This window comes from Acartia tonsa, chromosome 15 (assembly GCF_053477335.1).
Source record: "Acartia tonsa isolate MP-2025a chromosome 15, ASM5347733v1, whole genome shotgun sequence".
NCBI lineage: Eukaryota > Metazoa > Arthropoda > Copepoda > Calanoida > Acartiidae > Acartia > Acartia tonsa.
In genome coordinates this window covers 16,884,133-16,898,823 of record NC_137274.1, presented here as the reverse complement: position 1 = coordinate 16,898,823, position 14,691 = coordinate 16,884,133, and the positions used below count along the sequence as shown (strand labels likewise).

General features: G+C 32.3%; 1 protein-coding gene across 1 annotated transcript in view; it reads right to left on the bottom strand.

Annotated features, from left to right (window-relative positions):
- Nucleotides 1–14,691, bottom strand: part of LOC145307344 (meprin A subunit beta-like) — a 32,131-nt gene that overhangs the window by 14,142 nt on the left and 3,298 nt on the right. The window contains exons 3-12 of the mRNA XM_080149724.1: nt 11,969–12,002; nt 11,848–11,901; nt 11,053–11,117; nt 10,778–10,873; nt 10,494–10,550; nt 9,516–9,573; nt 3,057–3,157; nt 2,919–2,938; nt 790–906; nt 626–660 (exon numbers count right to left, since the gene is read on the bottom strand). Coding sequence (XP_080005850.1) covers nt 626–660; nt 790–906; nt 2,919–2,938; nt 3,057–3,157; nt 9,516–9,573; nt 10,494–10,550; nt 10,778–10,873; nt 11,053–11,117; nt 11,848–11,901; nt 11,969–12,002 — 637 coding nt within the window. The remainder of the gene's footprint in view (nt 1–625; nt 661–789; nt 907–2,918; nt 2,939–3,056; nt 3,158–9,515; nt 9,574–10,493; nt 10,551–10,777; nt 10,874–11,052; nt 11,118–11,847; nt 11,902–11,968; nt 12,003–14,691) is intronic.

Genomic DNA, 14,691 nt, shown 5'->3' with positions numbered 1-14,691 from the left:
AGATTGATGGTAGATGGTATATTAAAAGTGGATTGGTAGATTTCTTTATAATGTTTTTAACCCCAGTGGGAATAATGTATATCCAACAAAACAAAACCTAACCTGGCTTAAAGTAAAATAGTGATCTAGCTTAAAACTATTCTCACCCTTATTTTCCAATCATTACAAATACAGGTAGGAGGTTTGTTCCTGACTAGGCACCTTCTTTAATTTCTTTAAATATAATTTCCCCTTAGCCTTTGCCTCTAGGAACTTAAACTGAAAGGGAAAGGGATAACCTGCTATATTTATACATTGTTATTTTGTATTTTGGATCTGGGCAAAATAATAGCCTCCCCCCCTCTCTTGAAAACATGGAAAAAAAGTTCAGCCAGATAGATCTTAGTGAACAAACATTTTCACAAACTTAACTCCGTTATGTTAATATATAGGAAACTTAGAGGCCTCTAAGGACACTTGATGTAGGGTGGTTTTGAAAACAAAACAAACAAAAAAAATGGGGGGAGCTTAATTTTTTTGAGGCCAAAATGATATCTGTTCAGCTGTTAGCTAGATCCATTGGTACACACATCATGTTACTTTAAAATGGGATATAAAGATATATAATATCTTAGGCATATTCCTGGATATTTCAATAACGTCAACTGCTGACAACATTTCCTAAAAGTATGAATAACATTAGTTTAATAACATTATTTATAGACTAAACATATTTTTTATTAATGCAAAAAGTAAAATTATTTCCCTCTGTTTTTAATACAATGGGAAAATTTTAAAATATTGATTTACCGGATACTGTTTTAGTGTTTGATCAGTAAAAGATTTCATACTCTTATATGGCTGATTTATTTTGATGCAAATATCTTCCTTCTTGCACCCCTGTCTTTCATGATAATGCATGATACTAAAATTATATTTAGGAATGAATCAATTATATTTCATTTAATATTTAAAGGGAGTGTGAACGTAAAAATTTCTCATCTGATTATCAAATCTTAACATTTACTAAGCACATTTCACTACACTGATCAACCAAAAACGTCCTATAAACAAAAATATCCAGGAATAATGCCTTGATTTTATGGTATTTTGGGAGGGAAAAAGGAAAAAACAGGGAAAATCTGAACGTTTTTGATTCTTTTAATGTTTGTAGGGATATTTAACTTGTCATATATAGTTGAAACAATTTACTTACTGTTAAGGATTTATTTTATGCTATAAAATTGCCAATTAGTTTTTTTATAACGTAGTAATTAGGTAATAAAGACCTATTTTAAATTCGTATTATTGACAAAAAAATACCTCACTGTCTACAAAGGGTTGAATCTCATAGGTTATTTGAAATAATAATATCCTTTTTTTATTGTGTTGGACAATAAATAACCCACTTTGGAGAATTAGTTTACACTTTTATCAGACTGTTTATAAAGAAATATTGCGTCTGTATTATTTACAAATTTGTAATTAAAGGTGGGCGAGAGATGGGCCATCTAAAGTTAATTGGATAATGATAAAAACCTGTTTCTGGCTTTGTTATTGTATTTGGTTTTCAATAAAAAATATTGCTTATTTTATCAATTTCTAAGTAACTATACATTGGTTTAAAGCAAGGATTATGTTAAAAGTCAGCTTAACTGTTAGGAAAAATCTAGAACTATGTGAAAAAGTTTAATTTTAGCTATAATGGGAGAAAAAATCAATTTAATGGACATTTTATATAATACGGAAAATTTCTTCCTTTCCCTGTACCTTATAAAAATCGTCGGAAACAGCCGTTTTTTAAGCAAACAAAAGCGCGTTTTGCTCTATCTGTGAGATATTATGAACGAGATAATGTTAAGATTTGATATTAAGATGAGAAAAATTTACGTTCACAGTCCCTTTAAAGTAATTTTTGGGTTATATTTAAATGCAAAATAATATTCTTATTGATGTTTACAAAATTAATTGTTTATTCTATACTTATTGATTCAAAGTTGTTAGGAGGTTGAAACCATATACAGGGTGTCCCTCGGAAACTGTTTTTTTAAAAAACTTATTCCTCCCTTAATATTTGAGCTATCTTAGTAAAATAAAAAGTGTTTGATAGCCTACCACTGACCATTTAATGATATAATGTTGAAAAATCCGCAAAGTTAACAGAAAAAAATCGACAAGGTAATACATAACAGGCTGATTTTAGTGAATATAAGACTAATCCACAAGAAAAATATGCCTTAGCTAACTTTTAAAGAAGCTGGTGGTCAAACGGTGAATTACAAAGACTCCAGACATTATAAGAACTGGCATTGTAGTCTAACTAAAAAATCTGGTAAATTTCAGGTTCTTGTGTGCATTTGAACAAGCACACATAAATAATAAACAAAGAAGATCAATATTATGCCTATTTTTAAATATTGTTTACTAATATAATACTTCAGATTCTTGAATATTGGTTAATTTCTGGATTGCCATGTCAAGCCAGTTCTATTAGAAAGTCTGAGCGACCAGTCCTTTGGACTCTAACTAATCCTAAAGTTCACAAAGCAAATATTTTCTTGAGGGTTAGTCTAAATTTAATAAAATTAACCTCTTATGTAAAACCTTGTAGATTTGTTCCTGTTTATTTTGTGGATTTTTCATCATTATCCCATAAAATGGCAAGAAGTAGGCTGCCAAATATTCTTTATTTTACTAAGATAGCTCAAATATAAAGGGAGTAATAAGCGTTTAAAAAAACAGTTTCCGAGGGACACCCTGTATATAAAACCAGAAATAAAATCTATGAGTATGGTTTGGTGTCTCTTGAAAAGGTAATGTTTTATTCTATTTTCCCCTGTTTTTGTAATGACCATTATGATTTGTTTTTATCAATAAAAGGTAACATTTAACATTAAATATTTAAAAGATAATTATCATTTGATTTGTTTCCAATTCCTGTTGAAGTCATAGGGAGTCTAAAATTTAAAGAAATATGAAAAAAACTATTTGGTAATTATAAACTTGTAAGTAAAGACTCAAAATTCATTATTGATAAAAATCCTTTTGCTTTGATATTTTCAATATTTCTAATTCCTGAAAGGTTTCTCCATATCTTCTTTCTCTTATAATCATGCCGTCTTCAGTGCCTGGTTCTAACTTTTCAAAGTCGATAGTCACATACTTGTCTCTGTCTGGTCTGCAAAAAAAATAATGTCACTCAGGAACACCATAGGAAGGTTAAAAAAGAATTATAATAAATAAATCAAGATTGGCTTCATTTAAATCTTTACTATATTTGTATATATTTCTAACACAAAGTATAATGATGTCTGTCTGTCTGAAGTTTAATATTTCAATAACCACTGAACTGATTTGGCTCTTCTCTTCAGGTAATATACCTACTAGTCCTGTAATGGTTCAAGCTGGGGGGTGGGAAACAACCCACCAAAAAATTTCTGGCATTATCCTCTTAGAAATTTTTTTCAATTTTATACCCCCCCCCAACCCTCGACTAAATGACTGGGTTAGGTTAGGCTAGGTTAGGTTATATGGCTAGGGGGCCAAGCGCCAGCGGCTAGGCAGGCCAGGGGGCCGTTATTCCTGGGGGGGGGGGGGGGGGGTATAAAAATTGTCAAATTTTGAGAAAAATTTCCTAAGAGGATAATACCAAATTTCTTTTTAAAATTTGGATCATGGAAAGAAAACAAAGTCATTCCTTAATTAGGACAGAAGTCACCTTCCTAGGAAGGACATAAGTAGCTTCCCTTATGTGAGAATTTGTTAGATGAAGGGCATAACTTGTCTCCCTTAACAAAGATTTTGCAAGATGAAGGACATAAGTAGCCTCCCTTCACCACACAAAACCTAGCTTTTTGGTCCTTCACATAGCAAAATCTTGCATAAAATAGTTTATCTGTCCTTCACATAGCAAATTCTTGCAAAACATAGCATTTATGTCCTTCACATAGCAAATTCTTGCAAAACATAGCAAATTCTTGCAAATCATAGCAAATTCTTGCAAAACATAGCATTTATGTCCTTCACATAGCAAATTCTTGCAAAACCTAGCATTTATGTCCTTCACATAGCAAATTCTTGCAAAACAAAGCAAATTCTTGCAAAACATAGCAAATTCTTGCAAAACATAGCATTTATGTCCTTCACATAGCAAATTCTTGCAAAACATAGCAAATTCTTGCAAAACATAGCAAATTCTTGCAAAACATAGCAAATTCTTGCAAAACATAGCAAATTCTTGCAAAACATAGCAAATTCTTGCAAAACATAGCATTTATGTCCTTTACATAGCAAATTCTTGCAAAACATAGCATTTATGTCCTTAACATAGCAAATTCTTGCAAAACATAGCAAATTCTTGCAAAACATAGCAAATTCTTGCAAAACATAGCATTTATGTCCTTCACATAGCAAAGTCATTCCTTAATTAGGACAGAAGTCACCTTCCTAGGAAGGACATAAGTAGCTTCCCTTATGTGAGAATTTGTTAGATGAAGGGCATAACTTGTCTCCCTTAACAAAGATTTTGCAAGATGAAGGACATAAGTAGCCTCCCTTCACCACACAAAACCTAGCTTTTTGGTCCTTCACATAGCAAAATCTTGCATAAAATAGTTTATCTGTCCTTCACATAGCAAATTCTTGCAAAACATAGCATTTATGTCCTTCACATAGCAAATTCTTGCAAAACATAGCAAATTCTTGCAAATCATAGCAAATTCTTGCAAAACATAGCATTTATGTCCTTCACATAGCAAATTCTTGCAAAACCTAGCATTTATGTCCTTCACATAGCAAATTCTTGCAAAACAAAGCAAATTCTTGCAAAACATAGCAAATTCTTGCAAAACATAGCATTTATGTCCTTCACATAGCAAATTCTTGCAAAACATAGCAAATTCTTGCAAAACATAGCAAATTCTTGCAAAACATAGCAAATTCTTGCAAAACATAGCAAATTCTTGCAAAACATAGCATTTATGTCCTTTACATAGCAAATTCTTGCAAAACATAGCATTTATGTCCTTAACATAGCAAATTCTTGCAAAACATAGCAAATTCTTGCAAAACATAGCAAATTCTTGCAAAACATAGCAAATTCTTGCAAAACATAGCATTTATGTCCTTCACATAGCAAATTCTTGCAAAACATAGCAAATTCTTGCAAAACATAGCATTTCTGTCCTTCACATAGCAAATTCTTGCAAAACATAGCAAATTCTTGGAAAACTTAGCATTTCTGTCCTTAACATAGCATTTTGGTCCTTCACATAGCAAAATCTCACAAAACATAGGTTTTCTGACCTTTTTCTACCAGGAGATCAGAACTAAATCAGAACACACATAACAAGAGTTTTTACATAATACATTAAGATTATCCATTATGCATTTAACTCTGCATAAATTATGATAATTCATTATTATTACCCCTCCCCCCCCCCTATTTAAAATTTACCCCTGCATAAATTATGATAATTTATGCTGAGTTAAATGTACTGTTTGAACTTCTATCTAACAGGATATGAGAACTGGGAGGTTGTGACACAAAAGAGGCCAGCTATGGTGCCATGTAGGAAAAGTGGCATTGCATTCTAGGGCCTAAAAGGCGTCATAGCTGGCCCCTTTTCAGTCCATCATATGACATGGGACGGAGGTTGAGGAGCATTTTATGCAGTCTAAATTCCCAAGAATGCAATGCCACTTTTCCTACATGGCACCACCTCCCATGTCATATGATCGACACAAAAGAGGCCAGCTATGACGCCTTTTAGGAAAAGTGGCATAGCATAGTGGAATTTAGGCTGCATAAAATGCTCCTCAACCTGATTCCCATGTCATATGATGGACTGAAAAGGGGCCAATTGAATAATTGTTAATCTGAATGTACTATGTAAACACTCTTGTTATGTGTGTTCTGATTAAGTTCTCATATCCTGTTAGATAGAAGTTCAAACAGTACATTTAACTCAGCGTTCTGTGTGTTCTGATTTAGTTCTGATCTCCTGGTAGAAAAAGGTCAGAAAAACCTATGTTTTGTGAGATTTTGCTATGTGAAGGACCAAAATGCTATGTTAAGGACAGAAATGCTAAGTTTTCCAAGAATTTGCTATGTTTTGCAAGAATTTGCTATGTGAAGACAGAAATGCTATGTTTTGCAAGAATTTGTTATGTTTTGCAAGAATTTGCTATTTTTTGCAAGAATTTGCTATGTTTTGCAAGAATTTGCTATGTTTTGCAAGAATTTGCTATGTTTTGCAAGAATTTGCTATGTTTTGCAAGAATTTGCTATGTTTTGCAAGAATTTGCTATGTTTTGCAAGAATTTGCTATGTAAAGGACATAAATGCTATGTTTTGCAAGAATTTGCTATGTGAAGGACATAAATGCTATGTTTTGCAAGAATTTGCTATGTGAAGGACATAAATGCTATGTTTTGCAAGAATTTGCTATGTTTTGCAAGAATTTGCAATGTGAAGGACATAAATGCTATGTTTTGCAAGAATTTGCTATGTGAATGACAGAAATGCTATGTTTTGTGAGGTTTTGCTATGTGAAGGACAGAAAAGCTAAGTTTTGCAACTTGAAGGACATAAGCAGCCTTCCTAATGTAAGAATTTGTCAGACAAAGGACATAAGTCACCTCCCTTAAGTTAGATTTTGTTAGATGAAGGACATAAGTAGCCTTCCTTAGACCAATTTCCAGTGACTTCTGTCCTAATTAGGAATGACTTTGTTTTCTTTCCATGATCCTAAAATTTAAATAGAGGGATATCAACTACCCCCCTCCCTTCCCCCCCCCCAAAAAAAAAAATTCTGCCTTTTCCTTTTTAATCCAAAATTTTGTCAAAAAATAATTTTGAAAAGGGAGGGGAATTTCCATCACCTCTGGGGGAAAAAGCCCCTAGATGCTAGGGGCGAAGCCACTAGTATTTATTTAATATTTATATTTGGGATTACATTTATTTAATAAAATCTTCCAATTTTTAACATTTACAAAACGGCCTGCAGTATTGTATCAAGATCCATGACAGATCTATATAGGAAATAACTATCTATAAATGAGCTCAAGTTTTCCAAAGATTGAATGTTAAAAACTCATACTGGTTCAATAATCAATAATAAACTCTCATTGGCCAGAATGATATGACCCATTATTTTACTCTATGAAGAATAAATTAAATTTTTTATTTCACGTTGCTATTTAAATTATATTGAAGTAAAAAAATTTCTATTCATAGAATAGAAAATTTAAATTTATAATATAATAAATCAAGGAAAACTAAGTTTTAATATAATTTGATACTAGCAATGCGCCCGAATGTGTTCAGATATTAAAATAAATTTAACATTTAACTAAACAGTTTAACCCTTTCAGGACGATAATTTTAAACAAAAAACATTATGATCCTAAAATATTTTAAAGAAAGAGAGACAAAACTATAAATACGGTTTTAAATAAATATAATGAAATTAAAATAAAGACGGAAGAAAAGGGAAGTGAGAGCGAGGGACATTAAATCTTTAAAAAATGATGAATAAACGAAACTATAAAAGTCGTAGTAATCTTTATGAGTAACTTAACCCATTAGTGTCGAGCGCCACTTTTATAGGCCGATCGAGCTGAAAGTTTCAGGGAAGCTTTATAATGGTCAAAACGGAATTTGTATTTTTTTGTTTTGCTCTAGTGGCGTGCACAGGAAAGTTGCAAAAAAACCCGGTTCGGCTCGGCCATAAATACCAACCAGGCATTATTACCCGTTTTGGGCGGTTTCCACCGGCGTTAAAACCCGGTTTTGCTGTAAAAACCCGGTTATTTCGACCAAAAATCGAAAAATGTAATTTTTAAACGCCAAAAGTGAGATGAACACTTTTTAGAACTTTGATACGATCCAAAATTGAAAACTACACAACCTCATGTAATCTATAGAGCTACAAGTATAATACGAAGCGATTTATTTCAAATTTAGTGTTTCGGCTATAGGTGCCGCCGTTTTCGGGTAAAAAAAACCGTTGCTTGAAGTTTTAAAAGACACACACTACAAAAAAAGAACATATAAAATTTGGGTGTTACATATCAGAAAACGAGAATAAAACTATTGGGTGACACCTATAGAGATTACTAGGGTTATTAGGGTGGCTCAAACCCTTACTAATGACGTAAAGTGTTATTTTTATTGGTTGAAAAGTTAAAACCGGGTAATAAAAACCGAAACCGAGCCGGGTTTTAAAACTGTCGGGTATTTATGGCCAAGCCGAACCGGGTCATAATAGGGCGTAAAAAAACGATAAAAAAATCATATAAAAAATAATAATTTGAATAAATCGAATTCACAAATAGATGTACTTGTCAATAAACATTAGATTTCACGAAAAAAATCAGCGACTTTACTATAAAAACAAAAAAGTTATTGAAACTATCCGGCCAGATATCCGGCTCTATAATTTTTTATACTTTACACCAAAAATCTCTGCTTTTTAAAATCTTAAATGGCTATAATTTTCTTATTATTGAAGCTAGAAGAACATTTTTTCTGAATAAGTTTAACTTTATGTAAATTTATATAAGATTTCTGAAGAAATTTTTTTACTACTTTAATATTTGGTAATTTGGCCGGTTATCCGGCCAGATATCCGGTAATTTGGCCGGATAACCGGATATTTGCCGGATATCCGGCGTTGGCCGGATATCCGGCCGGTTACCGGATATCCGGCATTTGAAATCAGCCGGATATCCGGTATCCGGTATCCGGCCAAAAAAGTATCCGGCCCAACCCTAGTTTTAATGCCTGGTTCGGCACTAATGGGTTAATTTGTAGTTTGGTTCGGAAAGAGAGAGATTCAGGGATAGGTCAATGGAAGAAAAAAGGTTAATAGTGGGGGATAGGTCAATGGAAGAAAAAAAGGTTAATAGTGGGGGATAGGTCAATGGAAGAAAAAGGTTAATAGTCGGGGATAGGTCAATGGAAGAAAAAAAAGGTTAATAGTCGGGGATAGGTCAATGGAAGAAAAATAGGTTAATAGTCGGGGATAGGTCAATGGAAGAAAAAAGGTTAATAGTCAGGGATAGGTCAATGGAAGAAAAAAGGTTGATAGTCAGGGATAGGTCAACGGAAGAAAAAAGGTTAATAGTCGGGGATAGGTCAACGGAAGAAAAAAGGTTAATAGTCAGGGATAGGTCAATGGAAGAAAAAAGGTTAATAGTTGGGGATAGGTCAACGGAAGAAAAAAGGTTAATAGTCAGGGATAGGTCAATGGAAGAAAAAAGGTTAATAGTTGGGGATAGGTCAACGGAAGAAAAAAGGTTAATAGTCGGGGATAGGCCAATGGAATAAAAAAAGGCTAATAGTGGGGGATAGGTCAATGGAAGAAAAATGTTTAACATTCAGGGATAGGACAATGGAAGAATAGGGTTAATATTCAGGGATGAGATAAGGTAGAATATAATTTTTTTGGTGGTGCCTGCACCACCGATTCACTAGTATACATATATTATTAGCTTTACCTAGAAATTACAGAAAGAATAAACTATCATATAACCTGTTTTGTTCATGAACCATTCCAAGAAGATGGGATAACTCATGGAGTATAGTACGCCCTGAATTAAATTTGCTTTATACTTACAGTTGAGGGACTGTGCACAAAAAAATTCTCATCTGAGTATCAAACCTTAACATCATCTCATTAATAAAATTTCAAAGATGTGGCAATATGGGCTCTTGTTTCCTTAAAAACTTCATTTTCCGTCAACGTTGGAAGAAATTTTTTCCGCCATATAAACATGTGCAGTTAATTATCTTTAAATAATATGTTTGTCATAATTCTTAAATAATTAATTATAAAATATAAATCTCCTAAGTTGGTTTTTTATTGTTTAACACAATAAAAAAAATATTATCATTTTAAATAATCGCTGAGATTCAGTCCTTTGGAAACAGTGAGGTATTTTTCTCTCAATAATACTAATTTAAAAAAGATCTTTTTTACTAAATTACAGCGTTATCAAAAACAATATCAAAACTATAAAAAGTTTTTTTTATTAGTAACCAAGTAACCTCAGCTGGTCCATCTCTCGCCCACCTCTAATTACAAATTTTAAAATATTTCTTTATAAATAGTTGAATGAAAGTGTAATCTAAATATCCTAAGTGGGTTATTTATTGTCGGATACAATGAAAAAGGATATTATCATTTTAAATAACCTTTTCAATTTATCCCTTTGTAGACAGTGTGGTTTTTTTTGTTAATAATACAAAATTAAAATAGATTACCTAATTAATATATTATTAAAACATGAATTGACAATTTTATGTCATAAAATAAATCTTTAAATGTCAACAAAATTTACCGCTTTTTAAAGTAAATTTTTCAGTTAAAATCACTAGATAAAAATCTAACATTTTCAAGTTCTAGTAATGCTGTAGATAATAGGTAATGTCTTTTGAGAAATAGAAATAAGAAATGGATTTATTTCTTCATTATTATTATACAAATTGCTGAATCCTACATATATCTTACCTTCATCTACAAAACATTTGTTGCCAAGGGTTAGAGTACTGAATGGGTCTTTATATCCTAAAATTTATTATGATAATATAAAGAGTTTAATGGATAATTATAAATTATTTCTGGTCCAAAAAGCTGTATGGTTTTAAAAGGAATAAAAAACTTTAGCACAAAAAAACTAAGTTGTATCATTCATTCTCCACACTTTTTGAATTCTGGAAAAAAATTAATCCCCCCCCCCCACACACACATTCTCCTAGATAATAATGCTTTGTAGCTAGACTAGAGAATAATACCTATTGTTGCCTGGCAATCTTTTTCTTTGATAATTTCAACTTGCTGTGAATAAAACTTCTTTGCACTTGATTCAATATCTATGAATCTAATGCAACCTAAAATCAAATAAATTATGACATAATTATTCTTTGATAAATTTTCTTTAATATTATCACCTTTTAATCATCTAATTATAAATATTTACACATGATTGAAAGGGATAATGTAGGTGCAAATAAAATTTATTGTTTTAGTTATAAATATATCAAAACTATATATGTATATATGTAATCACCATTAAGTTGATCTTCAATAATTTTCATTTGGGATTTTATCAATTCCTTTTCTTCTGGATAGAACCTAAATTTAGAATACTTTTTAATGCTATAGTTATGATCGTATTTTTTTTGCATACATAACCCTTTTCTTAAAAATCATTTTTTGTTTCAGGTTCATTCCTTACAGAAAAACTTGAACCAGCAAAAAAATTTCATTTTTTCTGAAGATTTTATTTCTATGTAAACTTTAAAAAATTGAATTTTTAGCTCCAACTTTGCTTTACTCTCTCTTTAGCTTTTTGAGTGAGCCCTTGAAAAAAGGAATCTTAGCTATTTATGAGAGCTACTGTCTGGTTTTAAGTAAACATGTTATTAGCCTTTATAAGGTTAAGAGAAAGCATCAGTAAGCAAAGCCATTTATGTTGATTTATTATTAAAGCAAAATAGGCATAACATTGTGATTCTGAACTTTTAAAGTCAGGAATTTTTGTAACTGTACCTTGCACACAAATTCCATGCTAATTAAGGAAAAAGTAAGATTTTGTGATGCAACATTTAATAGTTATTTCTTTCATTGTATTATAAACCGCTTTCTGCGAATATAGAATGTACAATTATAAGATTAAAACTAATTATTTTAGCCCAGAGGTGCCGAAGGCACGGGTTAAAAAAAGTGGTTTTAATCTTATGATTGTACATTTTTATATTTGTTGAAAGCTTGATATAATATGATGCTAGACATAGTTTTTTTTGTATGGATTAGCGCCAGTTCCTATCCACCGGATTCGAATGAATACAAGAAAAATATTTACCAATCTCTAAACCTAAAAGGTATCTCTCCTGATTCCCATCGGGCACTTTCATCCCTATATAAAACAATTTGGTCAAAAAACTAATTTTTTTGAATAATTCTTTTGTGCTTTAATGATTTACCTTATAAAGGAATTTCCAATGTCAAGATCAAGCCCTGGAAGATAAATAATAATTATCATTTAAATTTGATTGTGACAGTAAACTTTTCATATTAATAATATTACTCTTAATTCTTAGCTCACTTATTTTTCGGAATTCTTCTATTGAGGGGGTGGGGGGGGGGTAGATATACCACACTTTCTGGGATTTTGCCGAGTCAAGTATCATCTGTGGGGAATACCAAAGGATGACTCCATGCAAAATTTGAGCCGGATCCGGCCCAAACCGGCCGTGATTTTTTATAAAAAAACGTTTTTTTTCGGTTTTTAGAGGGTATCTGTAAATCGATTCAGCTGGAGCAAAACCGGTTGTAGGTACAGACAATTTTACTTCACATGAAATTTAGCCATTGCAATTGCCTACAAAAATGTACTTTATCATCAACTTGATTGGACAACTCTTTTCCCTCCTAAATGTCCATTAAAACCTCGGAAACGGCAAAAATCGCCAAAAATCACGCCTTCGGCGGCGAATAACGGCTAAACGGTCAACCGGAGGCGAATCAAACATAAGTAAAGAAATGTCTGCCTCAAAAAGGTGTTCAACATCAAAGAGATGCTTGAAGTCTCTAAAACGACTCCTTTCCCTCCTTTAAGGGGAAAAACTGAAAAAACGCGATTTTCAAAAGTATGCCCACTTTGTGGGTGTGGGGTGCACTGAACCCGTCACCCCAGGGTCACCAAATAAAAAGTCTAGGCTGCCCACAATGCTGAATTTTCAATAAGTGAAAGTCTTGTGTCATTATATCATATGAGAAAAAAGACATATCAAAATTTCAAATTGTGATTTTTTGATGGATTTCTTTGATGAAATGACAGGCTGGTCAATTTTTAGGCCAGTTTTTGCAGTTTTCGGCCCACCACGCCCAAACGGTTTGAGATAATCTCACGTGACCTTTTGCCCAAAAGTCTGGTTATTTGTAAGGTCTAAAGTGGGCATACTTTTGAAAATCGCGTTTTTTCAGTTTTTCCCCTTAAAGGAGGGAAGGAGTCGTTTTAGAGACTTCAAGCATCTCTTTGATGTTGAACACCTTTTTGAGGCAGACATTTCTTTACTTTTGTTTGATTCGGCTCCGGCTGACCGTTTAGCCGTTATTTGCCGCCGAAGGCGTGATTTTTGGCGATTTTTGCCGTTTCCGAGGTTTTAATGGACATTTAGGAGGGGAAAGAGTTGTCCAATCAAGTTAATGATGAAGTACATTTTTGTAGGCAATTGCATTAGCTAAATTTCATGTGAAGTAAAATTGTTTGTACCTCCAACCAGTTTTGCTCCAGCTGAATCGATTTACAGATACCTTTAAAAACCGGAAAAAAACCAGTTTTTTTTATCAAAATCACGGCCGGTTTTGGCCGGATCCGGCTCAAATTTTGCATGGAGTCATCCTTTAGTATTCCCCACAGTTGATACTTGACTCGCCAAAATCCCAGAAAAGTGTGGTATATCTAGGGGGGGGGGGGCAAGGGTGGTTTGATAAATCCTTTTTTCTTTTTTCATGTACTTGTTATTTTTCAGGATTTGGGCCTGTCTGTTTGCAATGTTCTACAAGTTTTCAAGTTTTAAAACCATTGTGCAAAGTAGTACAAAAAATAATATGTAGGTTTTTATCATCCACTATAAGTTAACAAAAATCCCTTTTTATCTTTCATGCACAGGACACAGAGGTGGTGTTGTTCAACGCCCCCCCCCCCTTCACCCCCCTACCCCTTAAAGACAATTAAGGGTTAAGGTATATAAGTTGGAATTATCAATCTGTCAAACTTTTTTCTTTTGTTACCAAATTATACCATGGTGCATCTTTCTATATTGATTTCTAGAGAGGATCATTAATCAAAAAGTAGTTTTTCTTCTGTATTTCATTATCATAATATTATAACATCAGGAGAGGATCAAGAATCAAATAACTTTTCAAATAACTTACTCATTAATAATGAAAAAAACTTTAATGAACTCCTATGTTGATAAAAATTTCAAATATGTAAAAAAACTATTATACAGAAATATCAATTTATAATGAAAGTGAAAGAAAATTTATAACCCTGAGTATCTACAACTTAAGTGGTAAGATGTTGTTGAACCAAAATAAGAAAAAAAATTTAGTACTGTTATCTTGGTTTTAGTAGCAAAGCTACTCTATAATTTGGAATGTCTGTCTGTCCTTTGGGGAAACATGATTTTCTCAGCTCCTATAAAAGATAGAAGGCTGCAACTTCTTGGCAATATTCCCATTAATATGGAGCATAATTAAGCATCATAACAGCTTTTCAGCCGCTTTTATTTTTCAAAACTGATTTTCTTGGCTCCTATAAAAGATACAAGGCTGAAACTTCTTGTCAACATTTCTGTTATTATGGATTATAAAGAAAGGGACTGTAAATGAGAAAATTTCTCATCAAATTATCAAACCTTAACATCATCTCATTAAAATAATCTCAAAGATAGGGCAAAACTGTCTCTCTTTCCTTAAAAAACGGCTTTTTCCGCCGATTTTTATTATATCCAAGATTGGGGAAATATCTGGACTATATAAATGTGCATTTGATTGTCTTTTTTTCCTTCTAACTAAACTTTTTGACATAGTTCTCTATTTTTCCTAACGGTTAATCTGACTTTTAACATAATCCTTGCTTTAAACAAATGTATAGTTACTTAGAAATTGATAAAATAAGCAATATTTTTTATTGAAA